At 42.3% G+C, this 23,976-nt stretch overlaps 1 protein-coding gene across 4 annotated transcripts; it reads right to left on the reverse strand.

Moving 5' to 3' along the window:
- Positions 1-318: 318 nt before the first annotated feature.
- Positions 319-15,991, reverse strand: ZFAND5 (zinc finger AN1-type containing 5). Of its 4 annotated transcripts, none has more exons than XM_056325220.1 (6): positions 15,816-15,991; positions 11,860-12,017; positions 11,336-11,447; positions 10,821-10,918; positions 2,132-2,257; positions 319-1,878 (listed from the first exon to the last, which is right to left on the reverse strand). In XM_056325220.1, the coding sequence occupies exons 1-6, from the start codon at positions 15,857-15,859 to the stop codon at positions 1,730-1,732; spliced, it is 687 nt and encodes a 228-aa protein (XP_056181195.1). In that variant the 5' UTR covers positions 15,860-15,991; the 3' UTR covers positions 319-1,729. The 4 variants fall into 4 exon arrangements, with proteins under 4 accessions (XP_056181195.1, XP_056181198.1, XP_056181197.1 ...); XM_056325223.1 differs by having other exon boundaries at positions 15,829-15,970; XM_056325222.1 differs by lacking the exon at positions 15,816-15,991 and adding an exon at positions 15,556-15,766.
- Positions 15,992-23,976: the final 7,985 nt, after the last annotated feature.

A 23,976-nucleotide genomic window follows, 5' to 3' on the forward strand; every position in this document is an offset into this window, starting at 1 on the left:
ATCCACTGGAAAAAAGTTTTGTAGGCAAAAGAAAAAGCCTTTGAAGTTCGTTGCTAGTGCCTTCCTTTGCTCCCTTTTAAGCACGCTGCTGTTTGCTGGTATTTTTGTCAAGCCATCAAGTAGTTATCTGTATTCCAGCTGCTCACACAAGTTATTTTAGAAGTTGGTATATCCAAATAAGAAATGAAGACATAGGCAAGCTTAAGCATAAAGACAACATCTATAAGAATTTTATACTAACTTTGCACCTTGAACTTTACAAGCCCACTTTCTGATCACAGCAATAACTAAAACCAATAAACTATCACAAAGAAAGTATTGCCTTCTGTACATTACTTTTATTATTTACATAATACAACGTAGCATAGATGCTGGGTAGCATGATTATGTGCAGTACATAAATATGAACTATCTGTACATGTCTACAGATCTAGTAACTCAGAAGGATGAAGTCAGAAGCAAAACTGAGATGCTTTTAGTAATGAAGTAAAAACTATGACTGACTACTGCAATAGAAATCAGAAGTTCAGGAGTAGCGCCTTGTATACATACATAACTATTTACAGATGAGAACAGGCATTACCACAACACTAGTCTAAACTGTACTTGTTTTTATATAAACACAAGTTTCATACATCACAAAACCCCCTTCCATTATAACACAGAAGTGATATTACCAGACAAGCATCAGTGAAGTATAGTGCCTTTTCTAGAGTTGTTATTGTACAATGCTGTAGATAATGCAGCCCATGCAATACACCCAAGAACACTACAGTTCTACACTCAAGTACAATTAAAAGTAATAAAACAACCCTTCAAGAGTGGTTCCATCTACAACTGAATTCTACAGCAGCCATGTTGGGGATGGTTTTCCATGCAGAATGGTGCAACTGTTACACTGAAAACAGGAAAAAATTATGCCCTTATGAACTGTGAATACACAGAAGGTAAGCAGACACCACACTTCAGTAACTTACCCATCAGACACATGTCAGTTGACAGAGTTGCTGTGGCATGTCTAAACTTACATAGCTTTTTTTTGTAAGTCAACCTGTCAAGCTTGTGCTATGTAACATTTCTAACTATACAAGAAAAAGCTAACAACTGTTGCAGGCCAGTTCACATTTCCTTTGGGAACCTATGAAATAGCTTTCCCTTTATACTTATCTGATTTTATCAATTATACTGAGAAAAATGGAAAAGTGACTTTCTAAAATATGGCACCAACACTGATCTTACTGGCATGGTGGACCCCTCTACATAGCTTACATTCTGCTGAAAAACAATGGAGTGTGAAAACTAAAATGAGAATGAGATTTTAAATGATAGAATTAGACTACCAACCTTTTTGACATACCCTTCTTCAAAACAGGCACGTAACACTAGCCAAAGATGATATACTTCAAATACACTTCAAACAGTAGATATGCTGCAAACGTGCAGATAGCATATATCTGTTTGGCACATGTTAACTAGAGGGTCTGTCCCCTGTGCAAGTTTCTAACCATCCAATTATATCCTGGGGAGAGCATATATATTTTCAAGGGCTGTTATCTACCCAGTTCTGCCTGTAAGAAACACCCAAACATCCTGAAGTATCATTAAGACAGACAAGGCTGAAAGTGAAACTTTGAAGAACAAAGGAAAATGGCCATGCACCTGCTCTTTCATGTTTTCCTAGGATGTATTAAGAACAAAACAAAGTCAGTCTTTTCACAAGCAGGTTAATTTATATTCTCTGGATTTTTTCAGCCACCACAACTGGGTTCTCTTTCCTGATTTTTGCTGCAGCTTCTGCTTTGTAATCATATGGGCAGTTATGCTTGTCAGAATAACGATGAAGTCCACAAAATAAGTTTCCACATCGGCAGTCAAATCCTGTAGATAGAAAAAGCAGCAACATCAATAGGAAGCTTCATATATAAGTTGTAAATTAGGGGCTTAGTCACTACAAGCAGGGTATGTTCATGTACTCTGACATACAGAGTAAGAAAGATGAACAGCTGTACTAATTTGTTGGGATCCTGAAGAAGCAAATTAAATTTAACGGTAGAGACATTTCACCAAGTTTAATCTAGCAAGAGGCAACTAATCATACCAATGTGTTCAAAATTGACAGGTGTTCTCATACCTGTAAGGCCAACCTTCTTTCTGCACATGAAACATCTGTTCTTCTTTGGTTTGGGCAGCTCAGGGGCTCTCTCTTCATCCTGGGAAGTACTAGGCTGAGAAACTGATGGGCTTGGTTGAGTAACAACTGTTGAAGCAAGTAAAGCAAGTAAAGGTTAAATTTCCTGTTCTTGACTTCACTAGCTATTCAGTAGCATGCATGTATTTCTTGTGTATTAAATACCTCTACTAAAGACCCTGATGTTTGTTGTCCAGAGGACTACATAGGCAAGTCTATGAAAATGTAAATCAGGAATAGGGATTTCCAGGTACTCTGTTCTTCCCTTTTGGCTCTACACAAAACAAATCAGATCTTCCCCACAGTCCCACCAGCTAGAAAATACAAGGCACTTGTTACACCTGTACAGGCGCATACAGGCATTAAGGATTTGGAAGGCACTCCAGAAATTCTAAGCACACATTTAATATTTTTAAAAAAATCATGTGATCAAGTAAGATTTAATATAAAACAATAACAGTATTGTCAGGGCTAAAGTTGTTGAACAGAGGGGATACCTGTAGAGAGCATAACTAATAGGAACATATTTTAGAAGGATTACTCTGCCAGTACACTTGTGAAGTCAAGATGCCTAAAATAGTTCACAAGGACAGCAGCTAACAAGCCACTGATTCTGTGACAGATCCAGAACACAGCTACAAGACACGCACAGTTTAAAGATTTCTCATGTTTTTGACACTTCCAGTAATTTAAAGAATCAAGTGCAGATTCACACTGACTATCTGTATTATTGTACTACATTCAGCTTCAAAATAAGTCATTCCTCAACTGCCTCTGTTATGAACACCTGCAGACAAAATGAGTCAGCTTTGATTTAAGTTCTCTGCAGGATAAAGGTTTGCCCTTCTGTGAATCTGATTGTTAAAAAAGTACTTTTTTTTTTTCCATGAAACTTTTAAAATGTCATCTTTATATCCAAACTAGTACAGAGGAAAGCTGAGTTGTTTTTGTACACAACTTAACACCTGCTCCTGGTACATTTTTCCTGAACACTCCCAGCTGTATGACACCTATTGTTCTAAAATAGAACAAACTATAGAACACATTACAGAATAGGCAGCATATGTAGGCTTTAAGGACTTATTTGTAATAAACTCTACACACACAAATAGGATTTGTTAGTTGAGATGCTTTTGGATCAGTAAATGTTGTATCCTGTGAAAAGTGGATTTTTTTTTCCCCTGACTTGAAGAAACAGTTATATTGATTGGTTTTCCGTTTACCCTTTATACTCGTTTTTTAAAATTGTGTTTGCATTACCATGTTCACAGGTACTCTAAACACCCAGCTCACTATTACCACTAACCTAAAAAGCCTCACAATTCACTGTATAAGACAGCCTCCAATGAGGACTTCATAATCTAAACAAGATTTAAAAGTGACAAGCTCTCAGAGGTAATAAGGAATCTTCAGCGCTTAAAAAATTTCATGCAGTAAAACAATGGCTGCTAATATTTTCTTATACATTATAGCAACAGTCCTAACAAATAACCAAGGCCATTCATCACTTCACTTTAATTTCTGTCACCTGGCATAGATCTTTTCCTTAAAGTTTTGGAAATTCAGTCTCAGTGTTCTTCTGCCAGGTCTGAGTGATAGAACTATTATTACAGCACTAGCACCATGATCACTGATGCTATTGCTACTTCTTGGAGTAATTTCTGCTGCTTTGTTTTGAGAAAAAAATTTGGCTTGAGAAACATTCTAGATGAATTGATACAATCCTCTGAACTTGTGTTTAAATCTCAAGGAAAGCAGTGTTTGGTATCAATTAATCAGTTTGAGAGCCTGTGACTAAAAAACAGGTTAAGACCAGTGATATCACAAAGAGCGTAAGCCTGCTGGATACTATGCACCTTGGCTAACAGCCACTAGCTACGGCCTTGAAAGTAATCACTAAACACCTCACAAAAAGCATGGTCAAACTCCTTTTAGATTTGCTATATTGCTAATTTGTTTTAAAATGAAGTTATAATCCTAAAACATGGCAGATTAAACAGAGGAACCAGAAATGCTCACACACTTTGCAAGTGGTGTATAGGTAGTCAAGGGAAGTTTCATCTGCATCAGAACCAGCTTACAAATATGAGCCCTGGGAGCATGCATTCTGTTTCAATCAGATGTAAAAGAAAATGCGTAAGTCATTCACAATACACACCAAGAGAAAATGAAAAGAGGAGCAACCTTTATCACTGCCTATCACGCCCACAGGGAAGGAAAACTGGAAACAGCAACTTCCCTGGAATCACCAAAGCAGAGATAGCCTAGTAGATCACTACCACAAAACAAAGACACTGAAAACAAATCCATTTAAGGGAAAATGTTACCAACTACTACAGATATACTTTCTCCTCTGCATGAAGAAGCTGTGACAACTGGCAGCCCAGCCAGGAACTGGAACATGACAAAAAGTATCTTAAGAAACTATAGCAGCACATTTCCTGAAAGGGATGATAAACAGGATCCTTCCCTCACCACTAAAACATATTCCAAGGAAAAGCAGAACACAACGAGTTAATAGGCACTCAAAGGTCCCAAGACAAGATGGGGCACAGTCCCCTAAAACCAAATAAGATGTTCAACTTATTACTTCCCATGAATACAGAACTCTACTATTCTTTTACACCAGTTTAGCTTGATGATGCATTTTTATCTTGTCAAACCTTCAAAAAAGTGCTTCTGAGTAATAGCTAGGACAGAGGCAAAGCTGCCTATCCTGCCTCTCACTTAAAGCTCTGTGAGAAAAATCCCTTTTCATCAACCTGAAAGATGAAAAATACCATAAACTGTAGTTGTTCTGGCATGACATCAGCAGCAAATATAAATTCATCAAACGCTATCCTGAGAACTGCTTGTCATAAAAGGGTTCCTTTAGCACGTAAGTCAAATCCAACTGGGCAAGTACAGTTCCAGTCCTCAATATAGGAAACTCATTTTATGCCAGACATCACAGCGTTAATCATTAGGCCAAGTCTCTGAATGACTGCTGTATGATCATCATGGAACAAGTGGCTGAAAAAAATGCTAAACATTGGAAAATAACCGTTACAGGTAACTGTAGACCTGCTTCCTCAGTAACAACTTTCAGATGAAGCAAACCCTTCACCACTAAAACAGGTTTCATCCCTTTTATCAGAGTTCCTGTTGGCAAATACCTCTCTCCATCACCTTGGTTATTTCCCTTCCCAACACTCAGCTCAAGAGGTTACCCAATCAGGTTTACTTCACTTGAGTTTTATCAAACCAGTTCTCCTTTTACAAGGCTGAAAAACATAGGAGCAAGAGATTTTCCGGGCTGAGCAGGCCTTTAACTATTGTTTTGGTCTTAAGTTTTTATCTGTAGGCACTGTAAGATGCATTTCCATGATGCCCAAGGAAGACTCACTGATCTGCTAGGATAACAAAGACTAATAAAAACCTAGTATTGGGTACCTGAAAAAAAAAAAGCCATAAATATAGGCAATACATCATGAATTTGGGAAAACTTCACGTGCAGTCTGAGATAAGATGCATCTTTACAAAAGGCATGTGGGAACAGCAAGGCCACTGATGAAAAAAGTTAGCCACATGCCACAGCATGAAAGCTATTCAACACATACACAGAAAGGTCTTGGACACTGGAGAACAAAGTTCTTCTTCAGTCCCAAAGTATTAAATCACAGTGACCATGTGGGACAGCCATTCAAAATTACAAACCACTTTAAGAACAGGCTTTTCAAAACTGACAGTAGTTTTTCTTACATAAACCAGTTGAGCTGCTGCAAAAGAGCATGCCTACTGTAAGTATTTTCCCCTCAAATTTCACACTGGAAAGGTATGAATCCTGTTTCAGTTGAACAAAACATGATGAAAATAAAGCAAACTTTTTAACCCTCCCTATATCAAAGTGCGACCACAAAGGGCTACCAAAGTAACACCAATGAGTTTTTTAAAGCTTCTCTGACTAAATAAAAATTAACCAAAACAAGATCCCAACAGCTTAAACTGCATGACTTTCACTGTACTATAAGTGGTAAGCACACCAGTGGAGCAAAGTCTTGAAAGCATAAGGAAAACTGATTTAAGCATTCTGACTTGAAGCTAAGCCCAAATCCCACCATGGAAGAACTGGAAAAATTAAGAACGAGATTAAATTACAACAAGAACAAAAGAGGTAAAGTCAAAAGTAATCAGAAAGACATTAGACTGCACTTCTGCAGAAATGGAGAAGAAAGCTGTACTAGAAACTGCAATCCTTACATTGCATATTAACAAAATGGACTTGTACATAAATACTGTCCATCTTTCCAGGTTAAAATTTTATTATGCTTTACCAGGCTTCCTGAGCATAAAAACTTTATTCTTTGTGAACTACAATTGCTATGTTGACCCAGATGCCCATGACAAAAGGCTGCAGAATAAGCTCCCATCATGTTTTATTTCATAACATAGAAAGTGAATAGAAACGTTTGGCAGCATGCAACCTATCTCCCACATGCCCAACTAAATAAAGTATTGAGTATCTTTACCGCTACATTAATACAATGTAAAGATACCCCAGTTTCAGTATCACAGAAACATGGTTTATTTGGTCACCATGAAGACTTGATGTCTGTGGCATACCACTGTTAAAGTAACAGTGCCCTATCACCAACAATGACAGAACCAACAGTTGGGTCCCCAGACACCTGAAGCAAGGTGAACAGCTTCAGGGCTTAGGAGAGACTAATGGATCCCTTTCAGAATTGTTTCAATCCAGGGTGAAGCTACAGCAGACATGGGGAACGTGAAGATGAAATTATTATTTCCAACACAAGACAGAATTGTTTTATCAGACAATTTTACCAACAGCCACAAATGAACTGTCTATACATAGCAACATGCCTAAAGTACTATAGTCATGCGTGAAAATAAGTCAGATTAACAAGGCACTCATTGCAACAAGATTAACAAATATCATCTTCAGTCTACCATATCTCAAAGCTAGCTGTTTACTTGGCGTCTTACTCACAGTACTACTTGCAACACACTGGTTTATCTACAATATAAGCAAGGGTAACCCATAACAGGGTCTCAACCTGAATGCAGGACTGTTGTAAAATAACTCTAATCATATTGGTTTGGTAGAAATCCAAGAGACACGTGAGCCAACCACCATTGCATGCAGTCTTCTGAAGCCGATTTACTCAGAAACAGGAAGGGTAAGCTAAAACATGAATGGAATTATAGAGTTCAGTATTTAGGTATTTTTAAAATTGTAGATTACACAATACCATAATCAGTTCAATTTCTGGTTCACTTTCTTTATAAGCAGTCATGCTCTGCAGCTGTGGCTTCACAAAAATGATAGCTAATTATACCACTCCCTAAAACAGAGCTATTACTGGGTTTTAAAAAAAAGCCAAACCACCAAAAACCCTGAAAGAACACCCCAAACAAAACTCCAAGTCTGATACACATGTTGATATCAATTAAGTCTGGAAACACCTGATCAGAAGCTGAGCATTCAGCAAGGTAATGACCTACAAAAGTGCAAGAAAATGCTGGAAATATCCTATAAATTTAAACAACATAGTTGTTTAAACATACTTGTTTTCAAAACAGTTTATTTTTTATCATTATATAACTATGTTACTAATATACAGTTCTTTTTCTTCTACAGATCTTCCATTTCCATTTGAGTAACTGCTAAAAAACCAACCCACTCATGTAAGGAACAGGCTCCACTATGCCTTCACCAACTTGGTAGATAGATTGCTCTGATTGCTTAACACAAGGAAAGGAGTTTGCTAGGTCTTGCATTTAATTCCTGCAACTCAACACAGCAAAAAAGCAACTATGAATCATATTTCTGTGACAGGTATATTCTGACTTCAGTCAAGACTGTATTAGAATTCAATCCCTAAGTGTAGAACCTTATCAAAATCCTGTAAGAAGTATTTTGTAAATAGTGCTTGCTTATGAATATGAGTTTGCACATAAAGTTTATACTTCTGACTCACCAGCAGTTCAGACAACTGCACTGAATATACACCACTGTTCCATTCTAAAACTGCAATAAACAAGTTGAACTAAGAAAGTACCAGTTACAAGAAAACAGCACATTAGACATGTGAATTACAGCCAACCAGAGCAGTTATATCCATCATGCCTTTCCTCCTTTAAATGTTAAGATACAATTAATTGTATTAGCACCAGATTTGTTCTGAATGAGAATCCAGGCCGCAATCTCAACCTGTGTGAAGGGGGAGGAAAAAAAAAAAAAAAATCAGGGTGAAAAAAACAAAAAACCAAAACAATCAGGACAATTAAGCCTGCTAAGTTTCATTGGTCTCAATTTCACTACCTTGAAGTCAGTTGCTTCAATCCTAACAGCAAGCAAGTATAATTCTATGCTACAGACTGCTAAAAAAATAGATCAGTTCACCAGATGTAGTTCTAGTTTTAACTTTTTGGCTTGTAGGGAAATATCCAAAATTTGATTTGCCAATGAAAATCTGGCACAAGAGAAGGTGACTTCATACTGTTGAAGACATTGAGGGGAGAACAATCTACCTTGCTTGAAGACTACATTGTTTGTTCATGATCTGTTACTTGGTAATAGACAGTTATGAGGTGCAGTTTCTAGGGTCAGACTGTGCTTACAACTAGGCTGTGTTTTCATTAGCAACTCCACAACTGTAGCATTAGAGGATTACACCTCATAGACAGCATTAGCTTTGTTGTTATGAGGTGATGTAAATTATTTACCATTGTTTCAAATCCTCCTTGAGAGGGGTGACCAACACATATTGAATGCTGCTGGGAAAAGGAAGAGAAGAAAAAATGCAACTAGTCCAGACATGACTATTTTTATAAAAAGTCTTTTGCCTGCAAGACAGATCAGTGTACCAGTGACTACAGCTAACACTACACAGTTCAGAAGTCCAACAAACCCTAACAGCATATAAAGACATTATTCTATGCTATCTACAATCTGTTTAAATCATAATACTTAAAATAGAACTCTGCCATTGAGGCTGTCTCACAAATTTACAAGTATGTACTCAGGAAGGCAGTTTTGTTCCACAAGGTTTTTACCAGAACAATGAAGTTCTGGTAGTTTTTCCAGCAATCTCTACAAAAGCTTGTGACAGCTTTTACTAGTTTCAGCCTGCAAGGTTATTTACAATTAATACATGCTACTTTTGTTTCTCCTTCACCCGGTTCTAATCAATAGTGCTGTATGACACTACCCGTCATACAGCTGACCCACAGTACCTGAAAAACACGTAACAGATCAACAATAACTGAAGATTGTCCTTTACACCTGGCAAAAGGACAAATTCCTACTGGAAGTTCTAGTAAGAGTAAAGCCACCTGCTACTTCACCACCACCTCTACCACTACCATTTCATGTGTTCCTCTCTCCTGCTTGCCACATTTCAAGTAGGAATTCATAACATGGCGAGATGGGTATTTTAGCAAAGTCTAAATTATTTCTCATTTATGTACAGAAAACCTCTTCAGAAGACATCAGTTACAGGAAGTTAATAGCTGCAAAAATATCTTCTCAGTCTATACATAATAGAAAATCTAATATATTGTATAACTGTACTTTAATGCATGTCACAGAATCTTGACTAATCATGTAAGTCTTGTAGGACTTCTGGTAAATGGTGAAATCCTCTGTACAAATACTGAGCAATTAAATTCAGGTGTTAAAGCAGTCTTTGCTGGCAAAAATATACCTAGATAAAAATCACTTTTATACAGGGCTGAGTAGCACCTCCTACAATTTTAATTTCACTGATTTCAAAACTGAAAAAATACATTTATCTTCAACTTGAGTGAAGAGACTTCACACTAAAAATCAGCTTCATACTAAACATAAGCTTTTTGTGTTTTAGAACTGTTAAATTTAAAAAGGGTGAATATAAGCATGGAATAAGTGTGCTAAGACATCCATTTGAACAAATTGGTATGAATTCACTTACTGGTTGTAGATAAGAAAGCTGCCCCTCCTCACCTCCCTCCAAGAAACAGTTTGCACTAACTACTACAGCTGCTAACTTCCAGTACAAGAATAAAACTTTTCATTTGACAATTCAAACCCAGCAATGAAGGCCACAAGTATCCCGCACCTGCAGAACAATGCTTTGGTGATATCAACTGATAACTCAGTTAGTTCAAGAATCCTAAACAGCTTTCGTTAGTATTTTTATACCAGTATTCCCTTCCCCCACAGCCTCACTCCTCTGTAAAAAGTAATTTATGAAGAATTCCATTCTCCACATGCAACAAGCCATTCTGACTGTCGTGAGTCAGCAGGATTTGTACTGCTAAACAGCACACACAAATCTTAACATTTTGACTTCAGAACCAAACGCCTTGCTGAAATGCGGTTTTAGCATGCCTTACTCTTAAAAAAGAAAGATTTGGGAACCAAAACCACCCTCACAGGTGACAGTATTTTCACTAACATTGAACATGCCTCTTAAAACTCTACCGGGCCACTATCCTTTTTCTTGATTCTCTGAAGAGTACTCAAAAAAAGTACTTAATCACCTTAACGGTTCCAACACTGCAACTGGAGATGCCTGCTTAGAAAGTAAACAAACGATCAGCTTCTCTTACACCAACAGTTGAACCCACTGTTACTCTCCAAACATACCTGGCTCAGTCTCACTTTTTGGTGTTACTTTTTCCTCTCTTGAGATGCTCATTTCTGTCATTTGCTGCGTTACAGGCAAAGCGGCAACAGGCACGTTTCTGTTTAAGTACAATGAAACACAAAACTTACATTAGTTTTGCATTCATAATAACAGCTTAAACTGTCCAGATCTATTAATAAGCCACCTATTCAATTACTACTGATACATGTTCCTGTCCTCTGCTTCTGTTATCTTCAAAACACATCTTTTACTCCATTTTAGTTACTCTAGAAGAAAACAGGCAAACCTGTAGCAAGTGTTTCTTCAGATGAATCAGAAACATTCTTTTAAATGTAGCAGTCAACCCCACATATTTTAATCAGTTTTCATTTACACAGATTCATAAACCCCTGTCTAACAGACCGTCCTTTCTTCCTCTGCAGAAACTCACTGCACTAAGGCAGGATTGCTGCAGGCCTTCAGGCTGCAGTACACTCCAGCTCACTCAAACCTCGAAGTCATACCTTCATCTTACCTTGATTTTTCAGATATGCTCCCAGCAGCACCTTCACAGTTGTTTAAGCTAGTCTCTGCTCTCTGTACAGATGCAGCATCTGAGGTAGGACTGTTTGAACCACTGGCTGTTCCTATGTAACAGGAGTTTAAAAAATTAGTTATGAACAAACTGTAGAATATATGCTAGTCAAATAGTTTCATATACAGCTACGAACTGTCTGCACACCATCTTCACTGCTGCTGCATATTACTTCTTCCTTTAAGACAGGCTATACTGTTTACAACCAAAATACAAAGATTCCACAAATCTGTGCTAACAGAAGAGGCTAACCGGCAAAGCAAGTTATGGCTGAATGCCAAGTGTAGCAGTACACATTACACTTAAATTTTTATCTTTGTAGTAATTTAAAGTAGTATTCTCCTTCTTGATATTGTTTTAGTACACAGCTTTCAGAAGTTCTCCTGAAAAGTGTTCTGGGATTCCTCATCATCTTCTGTATATTTTAAAAGTAAGAAAAACAAAAAAGCCACAGACAACCTTACCCATTGGGCTGATTCTACCACTGTTCTGCTGTCGCTGAAGATGCTCTTTGTAGCAAACAGAACACATCCCATTTGTCCTAGGATTTCCATAAAATCCACATCCCGTACTACACAGCATGGGCCCTGGGGTCTGGTTTGTCTCCTGAGTCATTTCAATGCTGTAAATAAAACCAAGAACTGCATTAGGAGCTGGCATGTCACCAAAATCCATTATGGGTTATAGAATTAAAGTATGTCTGCTCACCCTGCACCCAAAAATGATACCAGTATTCTTAAAGAGGGTTATATGGATGTTAATATACCATTCAATAGCGCAATTGTATTGCTGAATAACATAGTTATGAACCTTTAAGAGAAGAAAGCATCATCACACCAATACTAAGAAACAATGTACTTGTTGAGTACTGAGCTGCATGTGCAGGTTATGACCAAATTAAATTCTCACAACCAAAAAAGTCCTTTATCACCATCCTCTGAGCACTAATAGCGATATGCAGAATAAGCAAGACCAATTTCTTATCTATTAAAAAGTTCTGGCAAATAACAGCTTATTTCCCCCCCCAACTCCAGAAGAGCCCCACTTTTCCAGTAACGTTGATTTTGCATCATTTTGATGCTAATTCCACTATTAGCGGTTCCTACTCTCACAATACATTTATTAAACAGAACAATAAAAATCTCTGAAGTACTAGCACCAGCCATTTAAAGTCCGTATTCCTATCTTTAGAAGGAGTTTCCAAAACAAGACCATGAACATTGCTTAATTGTTTATGAAACCTGATACTGAGTACCAACTGGCAAGAACATGTGTACAACAGGCCCTTCAACCAAGAACCTAAAGAGCATTTCTGAAATAGTAAGTTTAGACTAGGTCCTACTCTTCCAAGAGAAATAAAATTAACAACTTTAAGCTTAAATATGTTCCATTACACAGCCTAAATATATAAAAAAAGCACCAGTTAAATTCTTTGTCTTAATAAAGTTACAGCGAGCCTTCTGAACCTCCGACAGGCAGACAATGCTAACTCTTTGCCATGCACTGCAGAAGTCAGGAGTAAAAATACTTCACCTTCATTACCAGTTAACCTCTGCAAAGCAAGGTTAGTAGAAAGAGTGAGCAGCAACCAAATCCTTGATTCCCAAAGGCAATAAAACTGGAACACAGTAATCAAGCAATCTGCTACAAATTGAGGGCACTAATAATACTGTGCTTGTCCTCCCAAAATTTAAATTTAGTAGAAGCACTGTACATGGCACCTGGAGACATTTTAGTGTAACCTCTAGATTCCTGTCTTTCTATTCAGGAACAGTCACATTAAGAGATATTTCACTGCTGATGCTCATAAGTCAAAAACACCAGAAGCAAATTCATTACAGTGTATAGACAAATACTTCTTTTAATTAAGGAATCCCACACTGCAAGTAGTACATTTACTTTCCATTAGTTTGACAACTGCAACTGACAGATGCCTTTGTCTAGCTAAACTACATCTCCAAGAGTTAGAAGAGCAGGAGAAAGTAAACCAGCAAAATTCATCTGCTCGTCTGCTGGTGGTCCCAGGACCTAATTTTCCAGGTATAAATACTTGTATTACTCATGCCTTTACAACACCTTCCAGATATAAATTGTTTCTTTCCAGGCCTACAAAACAGCTTCACGCTTACTGTGATAGTTTTACAGCTATGCACAGCAGTCAAGGAAGTCAGAAGAAACCATGACCCACCTAGAGAAATCTAAAAAAGCCAAAATCTTGTCATCTTGTCGTGTAGGCCTATGCCCATGCAATACAAACAAAGACCATACTTCTGCCCCTTTATTTAGCAGCTAAGCTCAAAGTGCTATCACACACCGCCACCACCAATCTCAACCGACTAGCTCCACTTCCCAATGAGTGTGCTGCAAACACGTTTCACCACTTACTAAACCTAGCTTTAGGTGCTGATGCTGGTATTAGCCTGCTACAAATCGGAGTCTCCACGGCTCCTTTATCAGCACATTCTCCCACTACTTGTAACGCACACCCCTAATTCAAAGCTCATGTCCTTGTCACCCCATGCCTGGTAAGTCGCACTTTGCCAGGCTCTGCAAGGTGACCCAGGTGCCAGCCCTGTTTCTCCTGAAAGCGCCCACCGCCGCCCTGCACCACCCTGGCCGGCCCTCGCGCACCGGCAGCCTGCTAAGCCCCCCTGCACCAGCTCCGTGCCGCTGTCCCGGCGATCAGCCCCCGGCCGCGCCGCCCCGGCCGGTCACATGGGCGAGCGCCCGCGCTTCCGCCTGTCAGACGGCTGCGACGTGACGGCCCGCTCCGCCGGCACGCTGAAGTCAGCCCCTATTTATATCTCCCGCAGGCCGCCGGCTCCGGCGCGACCCACCGGGCCCCGGCGGCCCGCCGCAGGAGACGGCAGCCGATCACCCTTCCCTTCCACGGGGGTGCGGAAATCCAATCCAGAAAATGCAGCATCACCGGCCCGTCATCTCCCGCTGCCATCGCCGCCGCCGGCTCGCAGCACGGAGGGCGGCGGGGTGTGCTCGGGGCCCAGCGGGCCGCCACCGCTTCGCAAACGCGCCCCATCATCCCGGCGGTGGGTGGTTAAACCCAACTGTTCCTCTTCGGGAAGAGAAGAAAAGATTATGATTTAAAAAAAAAGAAAAAAAAAGAAGTCTTCGTTCTGCCACCAACAGGAGCCGGTCTTCACCTCAGGGGTGCTCCTGCTTGGCCCCGGGACCTCCCAACACAATGAGAGCTTTTATTCCGCGTGTTAAGTCCAGCAGCAACTGAGGCCGCTCACCCTCGCCGTTACCAGCGAAGGTCGGGGTGTGGGGGGCAGCGTGTATCCTGCCGGCGCCCCGGGCCCTGCAGCTCAGCCGCCCTTCCGCCCCCGAGGCGGCGGGCACAACGCAGCGCCTGGCCGCGCAGCGGTCCCGCATTTCAGTATAACGGCGGAAATAAAGGCCCCAACGTGCACTGAAATCAACCATAAACCCCGGGAACTGCGTCAGCGATGGGCTTGCTGGCCTAAATACTAACTTACCTCATCATCCTCCTCTGGGAGAGGGACCACAGTTAAACAAGAGAAACACAGAAACAAAGCGCAAGGGGAGTTGACCGAGGCGGTTCGGGCCGCTCGCCCCTGCACGGCCACTCTCGGGGAAACCGGGGCGGAGGGGTCGATACGGAGAGTACGAATCGACACCGGGCACTTCCCGAAAAGGGTGAAGCCCGGATGGGCGAGTGAGACAAAAGCGGAGCCACTGCCAAGCGCCTGCAGCGCGGTTTAATTGCTACCCCCGCTACCCCCCCCCGCCTCCTCCGCCGAGGACACCGGAACACAAAAGACCCAGAGGCTGCGGGGCCAAGGAGCAGCTACGGCGGCCGGAGGTGCCCAGCCGGGGCGGCGGGGCCGAGCCGCTCCTCGCAAACCCCTGAGTCACGCCCGGGCCGCCCGCCGCCAGGCCCCGTGCCGCTGCCGGCTCCCACGGACTCACCACCGCCAGTCAGGGAAACCGCACAGCCTCGCCGCCGGCCGGGCACAGCTCTGCGCCGGCCCGGCCCCCGGCCTGGCCCCGCGCCGCGGACCAGCCGGCAGGAGGCCGCTGGCAGAGGCAGAGAGCGGCGGGATCGCCCGCGGGGAGGCCCGAGCACCCCTCGCTGCCGTGAGGGCCCTGGTTAGCCCAGCCCAGCCCCCCTCACCTACCTGCTCTCGGCGGGGGCCAGAAACCCCGCAGCGGGTGTCGGAGAAAGCGCCGCGGCAGCCGGGGCAGGAGAGGGACTGGGGGACGCGAAGCTGGCAGCACCGCCGCCGCCGCTTCCCTCCTTTGTTCCCGAAGCAGCGGCAGCGGCGGCCGCTGCGCGAAGCGAGATGCTCCGTAGACAGCAGAAGAGACGAGGGAAAGACTGAGAGGGACAGAGGGGAGGAGAATAAGAGGAGGAGGAGGAAGAGGGAGCAGTACCCACCCATCGGCCCCACCTCCTCCGACGCCACCTCCGAGCCGGGCCATGCACGCTGCCGCCCAGGGGCGGTGAGGAGCCGCGGGGGACGGACTGAGGGCGCGCACGGGGATCCGCGACAGCGAGCGCACCGCCGCCCGCCCGAGCTGCGTCTGCTTCGGGAGGGTGCGAAGGAACTGATGCAGCGCGCCCGCCCCGCCCTCCGGGGGGCGTGGCCGTGGCGGCAGCGGGAGGCGGCCGAGGGCGGCGTGGGCGGTCTGGGATTCCCGGGGGCGGCGCGGCTGCTCGGCGTGGCGCTGGCGGGTGCGGGCCAGGCCCCGCGTGGGGCGCCTCAGCGCCGGCGCGTTGCGGGGTCCCGCAGGATCGGGGCACCTAGCGCCCCGCTTGTTCCCGCCCTGGCTAGATCCCTTGGCCCTTCTCTGCTTGCAGTTCTTTAGGCGAGCAGCGATGCTACCTGTACGTCAAATAAATATCGGGCGACTTTCTCGGGGCTGTCAAACCCCACGAGCAGGCTGTGATGACAGAGCAGCCTAAGCGGTGGCGTTGGCAGCCGGCTGGGTGGTGGCTTCCTTCTGCTCAGTGATGGCATGGAGAAGTTAGCCCTGCTTATTGTGAGCCATGCTGGTACAAAATCCTTGATTTTTGTGTGTTTGTCAAAATTACTCTGCTAAGGGGAAAGTATCATCTGCAAGTACACACCGGTGTCAGCTTGAAACATGTACGTTTCAGGCCGCTGTGTTAGGCTGTGGCCCACATCCAACAGAGTGATTGGATTCCTCCTTGTGCCCGGTTGCCCTGGGGTTTGCCATGCCTCCCATGGGCCCAAGAGTCTGCCAGCCCAGCACTCATGTTTTGAGGGCTTGCTGTTTTGAGCTGTTGGATGTGACCATGTAGAAGCACAGGGAGGACCTGAAGACCAGATTGTGATTTGCATTCCGGTTTGCAGATCTGTGGGTCATTGAATGTCAAGAGTAAATATTTCTGTACTTAAGCATGCCTAAACTGTGTTTTAAAGATGGTGTAGATACAATAAATAGACTTCATGTCTACTGGATGTTGATGAAGCTATTGTATTCAGAGGATGTGGTACTGACTTAGATGTGTAAGAGAGAAGGGAAGCTGGTATCGGAGAGAGGGAATTAGGTGGTCATGCAAGCCTGGGTAGCGTGGGAAGAAAAATAAATCGAAGGAGAATAAAGCTTCTTATAGCTTTCCTGCTTACTCCGAGAGCAACACAGTGTACCTGATGACTTCAAAACACTTGAGTAGGTAGATGCTGATGACTTGCTTTGTCATACTAAACTAAGGGCATTTTTTTCTTTAAGGCAGTATTCCTGGGAAGTGGAAAATACATGGATTCATACAAGCATGATATATTTTTCTTAAACATGTCCTCCGGATAGAACATCTTCAACTGTAAAATTTAAAGTTGGTTCAGATACATGTTCTGAGTAATTCAGCTTTTCTTAAATGCAATTTCTGCCACATTTAATGATATTCTAATGCAACAGTTGGGGCACATAGGGCCTCTAAACCACTTATTCTGAAGAAAATAACTAGAATTGAAATGTATGCCTCTATGGGAAATACACCATAGAAATGGTTAGAAGGTCTTTTATTGTGCCTGATGTGTCTACTAGAGCTTGTAATTTCCTTATTTGTCAGAGAGATGTCTCCTGAGACCCAAAAGCTTCAGGTTAAGTTCAATGGCACAATACTGCAGCATGGCACTCTGCAGAAGTACAAGGTGCTCTGCTGGCTGCAGAGCGCTGCTGTTGTGCTATGGAACAGCAGCTACTCTGCAACTGGTGCTTGGAATTATGTCTTTGTGATCTGCAGTATTTGGGCTGGTAGTTCCTACTTGGTAGTACAAAAGTTTCAATTCTTGCAAGAAATCATTTAAGCACAGCTTCCTGATGTAAGATGTAGAAGAGAAGTCTTCTGAGATTACTGCTTTCAAGACTCTGAGAGCTGGATATCTGTATCACTTTGAGGGGAAAACTGGAAAAAGAAGCTGAGATGTGTATTATTTTCTTGCAGAAGTTCTATGACCCGAACCAAACCTGAAAGGGACAGTAAATCTCATTGTAAAAATTCTTGGTAAAAAAAGTTGGTCTACTAGTAGCCCTGGAGAGTATTTTTGATCTCTTACAATGGCAGGGCAGAGGGCAAAGACAGAACAGTTTCAGCTGAAAGCCATTAACTTCTCTGGCTTTCTCCAAGGTAAATTTTAAATAGCAGAGTGATTGTTCAGGAGGTATGTTGACAAAGTCTGTCTCAAAGATAAGGAGCCCCAGAGGAATGGGAAGTTGGCAGAATTCCCTACTAAGGTCTTTCGCCTACACACTCTTCTCATGGTTATTAACTTCTGTAGATAAGCTGTCTTAGAAAGGCAGTATTTTTCCTGCAAGTCTCAGGCCTAGAAACCAGGAGAGTGCAGGATTATGTAAGAGTATCACATTTTTTATGGGGTTCTGCAGAACTGGGAGGCCCTCCCGTTTCCAAAGCCACAGAAAAGTTGCCTTTGTGACCCTGTGCATATTTACCCAAGATTTCTAACTTTAAGGCTTACACTTTTAGGACTGTCTGTTTGCTTTGGAGTCACATTGGGACACACTCTCACTACACAGTATCTTAGAGGAAATAGGCGTCTCTTAAAATAGATTTTTATTGCTTATTTTCTTCTTTTTATTTGACCTAAATTTACCCACAAGATCTAGGTATGTTGTGAGATCAGGAGCAAAAGTGCAGCAGCATTGCCCCAAAACAGAAGAGAACTTTCAATTTAAGTTGCTGATTATGAATTTCATTACCAGTTGGCTGATCATATTCTTCTTCTCCTTTGGAGCAAACCCTCACACAATTGAAAAAAAGGAAGGAATAAAGAAGTAGCCACACATTTTGCTTAATTCAATGCTAAAAAGCTGATTCTACCTACTATTTTAGAGATTACCTTATCCTTTAAGACAGGGGTCCTCAAACTACGGCCCACGGGCTGGATACGGCCCCCCAGGGAGGGTCCTCAGTCCGGCCCCTGGTATTTACAGACACTCCCTCCCCCCGGCGGGGCGGAGGGGGGGAGGGGGGAAACCAAGCAGCCGCAGATGGCTGCCTGCCACTGCATCCGCGTGCCGGCCCCCTGGTTAAAAAGCTTGAGGACCCCTGGTCTAAGAGGTCGGCACCTTCAAGACTATTGTGAAGTTCATGCAAGCTGATTTGGAGGGGATGGTTTTGTCTGGAATAGATGGCTGGAAGCATACCCTGTGCCCCATTCCACGGCCTGGAACACTGTCCTTGGCCTTGAAATGCAAGTCCTAAGGTGACACAGTACCCCAGAAAGAACTGGGGTGAGATAGCAGATATAATTTCCAAAACAACCTTATAGACACCTGGGCCAAAGGGCATGGCATTGAGTGGATATATCACATTCCCTGTCATGCACCAGCCTCCAGGAAACCTGAACAATACGATGGGCTATTAAAGACTACACTGAGAGCCGTGGCTGGTGGGACCTCCAGACAATGGGATACATGTTTAACAAAAGCCACCTGGTTAACACTAGAGAATCTGCCAGTCAAGCTGGCCCTGCCCAGTCAAAACTTTTATGTACTCTAGAAGGGGATAAAGTTCCTGTAGTGCATGTAAAAAATACTCTGTTGTACCTGGTTGTATTTTATGAATTGTTCAAGGGTGTAGGCACTTGGACCTTGGCAGGTGAAGGGGGGCAGTAAATAACTCGTTTGGGAATCTGATGGTGACAGGTTCTGTGCACTCTTCTGAAAGAGCAAACCTCCGGATGAAAGGCAGCTGCCCTCTGCAGAGCCTTGAGATGAAATGTAGCATCCCTGAAATGTTTTGGTGAAGATAACATTGTTTTTAGAGATAGATGGTAACCAGTCTGACACCAAGGGATGAGTGCTCATCTTTTCCACAGATTCTTTTTCTCTAAAATATGTTAGTCTTCTTCATGGTACATAATTGTAAACTTTTGCCTAAGAAGGGTAGTAAAAGGCTGCCAGTAGTCTTCCCCCCACCCCCCCCACCCCCCTTCTGTAATGATGACATTTGAGTAATGACGTACTCTGATGGTCTTACCTTCATTGTAGGCAGTGGAAGAAATGTAGAGAGTCACTAAAGTACAGGCTTTTGGGGCAGTGATCCTCTTTTTCTCTATTTGTATACTACTTCACATATTGTGATACAGCCCCTGTTCCTAGGTGCAACTAGATAATAACAACCACTATTATTACAGTGGAGGGTTTGAAAGAATGAATCATTATTTGTATGACTACAGAACAGGAAGTTCTGCTGGCAAATCTTTATATAAACTTGTTTTCAAGGACACATTTATGAATACCAATTTCAATGAACTTTTCTCATTCTATTTGGGAGAAGTTCTGCTTTAATTGCGCTTTATACAGCTTTGGCGAAATGAAGTGTATTCACCTCTTCAAGTCAATGCACTGAGTACTTCAGCTTTTTCTGTGTCTGCTATGACTAAGTCATCTATTCCACTCAGCAGTTGTTACTATTTTCTCTGTTCAGTTTTTTACCACTAATGTAATTGTGGAAGCTCTTATTGTTCTTGATGTTCCTTGTGAGTACCAACTCCAGATGAGCTTTGTCTTCCCTGATATGATCCCTATAAATCCAGGCAGTGCTTCTTGATTCTCTCTTTGTAGGCTGTCTCTGCTGTGTGTCTCTGTATGGTGCCTTTTTTTGTGTTGGGGGTTCTATAATGAGTTTCCTGTTTTGCCAAACTGGCTTTGTGTTGTGTCTGCTTGGTTCCTGGTTGTAGAGATGGACTGTTCTTGTGTTTGAGGATGCTTTCCTCCAAGGCCAACCAACTTCACTGGGATCCTTTTTCCTTCAGAGCTGAGTCTCGTGGTATCCCACCTACCAGTTCCCTGAATGACTGGGGTCTGTGTTCTGATATACATCATCCTCCCTCCCCCTGCTCAGGAACTTGACTCCACTATTTCATGGCCAGTACAGCATCACCCACTGTCCATCAGCCCTGCTTGGCCCATACAGCACCTGTGTAACAGGAAGCTATCCCCAACAACCTCCAGCAATCTCCTGGATGGCTGGTGTCGTGGGTGTCCCAATGCATTAAATTTCCCAATGAGGGTGGGGGTCAGTGATGCAGAGCCTTCCTCATGTTGTTCAAAGAAAGCTTCATCAGTTTCCTTATCCTGTTTGGTGGTCTGTTACATACTCCACCACAGTGTCACACTTAGCAACCTCTTTTCCAACCCTGACCCACAGGCTGTTACCCAGACCTGAGCCACACACATCTAAGCTAGTCCCTCACATGGAGGGCAGCCCACTTCTTCCTCATCCCTGCCCGTCTCTCCTGAAGGGCTTGTCTCCATCTGCCACAGCACTCCAGTTGTCTAAGCTGTCCCACCAGAATGCTTGCGTGGAAAATACTTTGTTGTATGCACTCTCTTTGAACATCTCAGTCTATTGTCTTCATTAAACTCTAATCAGTGAAATGCTACATGGCAAAAGCCATCCGCTGCTAGGCAGTCAGGTGCTAAGCCGTTTTAGGGCTTTAACTATCAAATTGAATGCATTCAGTTCTGTTTGCTTCTTGATAAAATGCAAGTCTGAGCTGTAGAACAGGCAGGAAAATCTGTATATTTTGTATTAATCTGAAACCCTGGTACATTACATTCTTAAGCAGGTAAAGGTAATCTACATTACTTGAACAGCCCAGAACAGGCCTTGACGAGTTGGAAACCTCTGTGAATACAGTGAATGGGTGCCTCAGCTAGGCTGGCTGTGTTGATCCTAGCCAGTGCTTCTCAGTTTCCTTTCCTCATTGTGCTAATGGCACCTCAGTCTTGTCCAAAATGATTTTAACCTTCAGAACTTAACGTGCTCTCAAACACATGTCAGTTCACAGGCTATTCTGCATAGTATACCTACTCTTTGTGCAAGTCCTCACAACTTGCTCTTATATGTCTTGTTTTCACCCTTTAAGAGCTCTTTTTTATGTTTTGATACTTTAATACTTTTGTTCTTTGTTTTCTGCTGATGCTTTAGATAGTTTTGTATTAGTGGATTACTCGGTGTCTGGCTCAGCTATTAATTTAGTTTCTCTAATTGCTGCATTATTTTAAAAACACAATCAACATGCAGAATATGATCCATACTTTGATAGCCTGTACTTGTGACTCGCAAACTATATCTGACCATAGGGACCACAGATTTCTGCATCCAACTGTTTTCTGCAGCACTGCAAGGAAGAAGCCCAGATGTCTGTGTCACCCAAAGCACTGCAGTTGTTTATGATACTTAGATCATCTAAATCAGTGGTCTCCAAAGTGGTGTGTGCAAGATGATCCTTTGGTGTGCAGGAATAACATCTTAGGACTTCAGCAATGCATGTAACTTAATACTGGGTGTGCGTGCTCAAAAATGTTTCACTAATAGGGATGTGCAATCAAAGAAGTTTGGAGACCACTGATCTAAATGATGCCAGTCAATCACATACATCAAACCTGTCTGCTATAGAAAAGAATTTCACAGAACCCAGAGAATTAGCATGGTGTTGTGCACCAAGTGCCTCAGATGTCATAGCATTTAGTTGTATTTGAAAAAATACATTTATTCTTTCATAAAGAAATTACTAAAGCATTTTAACCAAGGCTCAAATATATTGACAACATTGATTATGTTGTATTAAGCATTGATTGTTCAGCTTTTAAGCACATAAAACTGGAGACCTTTCTCTACCTCCTGAATCTTTCAGAATCCTCTGCTGCCGGTCCATGGGAACAGGGTATGTGCTGAAATATGTTTACAGTATGAGTTTGGGATATGCTGTTTGTATCTCAGTCTGTCTGAAATATGTTTCATTGACTAAGTCTTGGCTTTATAAACACAGTTATGTTTTACATATTGTTGTGGTTTAACTCCAGCTGGGAACCAAGCCACACGCAGCCGCTCACTCACTCCCTACACAGTGGAATGAGGGAGAGGATCGGAAGAGTAAAAGTGAGAAAACTCATGGGTTGAGATAAAGACAGTTTAACAGGGAAAACAAAAGCTTCACACATAAGCAAAGCAAAAGAAGGAATTCATTCACCACTTCCCATGGGCAGGCAGGTGTTCAGCCATCTCCAGGACAGCAGGGCTCCGTCACGTGTAATGGTTACTTGGGAAGACAAACGCCATCACCCCAAACACCACCTCCCATCCCCCAGTTCCTTCTTCCCCCAGCTTTATATGCTGAGCATAATGTCATATGGTCTGGAATATCCCTCTGGTCAGTTGGGACCAGCTGTTCCGGCTGTGTCCTCTCCCAATTTCTTGCGCAACCCCAGCCTGCTCATGGTGGGGTGGGGTGAGGAGCAGAAAGTCCTGGGATCTGGGTAAGCCCTGCTCAGCAATAGCTAAAATATCCCGGTGTTATCACACTGTATCCAGCACAAATCCAAAACACAGGCCCATGCCAGACACTAACAAGAAAATTAAATCTACCCTAGCCGAAACCAGCACATATATCCAAAGTATGGAATTTGTAGAATGGTATATAAGTAGAGATAGATGAGCATTTTAATAAAAAATACTACTTTACAAATTACTAATCAGAGGCTGTTGCTTGACAAAAAGTATAGTTTATGTAATTTCACTAACAACACCATCAGCCATGTGTCCTGAAATGGATACGCACATTTTTCATTTACCGAAATCTTTGCTGCTAGTAAATGAGTTTTATAGAATTTTTCATAATGAATATAAATAATAAATAGATTAATTTCAGATGTTGTAAACAATTTCATGACCTTCAGAAAATTTTCTACTGTTTATCTCTGTAATGCCCTTGAGATATCTCTTTAGTTTTCCCTAGTTGCTTCATATTTTGCATCACATTCTTCTATGTTGTCTGTTTCAGTCTTGGTTGTCTATGAGTTCTTTGAAAAAAGGAGTGTGTTACACTTAAAAATGTACATCAATAACATAAAAATGAAAAGCCCTTATATCAGAAGTGTATCTGGGAGATAAATCAGATTCTCAGTATATTTTCTGATGCTTTAGTTTTGGCTTTTGGTGATTTTTTTTTTTTCTTCCTTTGGTAACAGACCTTCACTTCAGCTCGGTTGAAAAATGACATAGGTAAATACACAAATCTTAATTCAGACTTCTTTTTCAGTTT

This window comes from Falco biarmicus, chromosome Z, assembly GCF_023638135.1.
Source record: "Falco biarmicus isolate bFalBia1 chromosome Z, bFalBia1.pri, whole genome shotgun sequence".
Classification (NCBI taxonomy): domain Eukaryota; kingdom Metazoa; phylum Chordata; class Aves; order Falconiformes; family Falconidae; genus Falco; species Falco biarmicus.

Bases quoted from the DNA above. Each gene is read 5' to 3' on its own strand.
- ZFAND5 (XM_056325220.1), bottom strand. From the start codon at position 15,859: ATGGCCCGGCTCGGAGGTGGCGTCGGAGGAGGTGGGGCCGATGG. The intron at 2,258-10,820 runs GTATGTTTGGAG...TTGCTTCAACAG, and splicing joins AAAAAGTGAGACTGAGCCAG to TTGTTACTCAACCAAGCCCA. The intron at 1,879-2,131 runs GTATGAGAACAC...TTCTATCTACAG, and splicing joins AAAGAAGGTTGGCCTTACAG to GATTTGACTGCCGATGTGGA.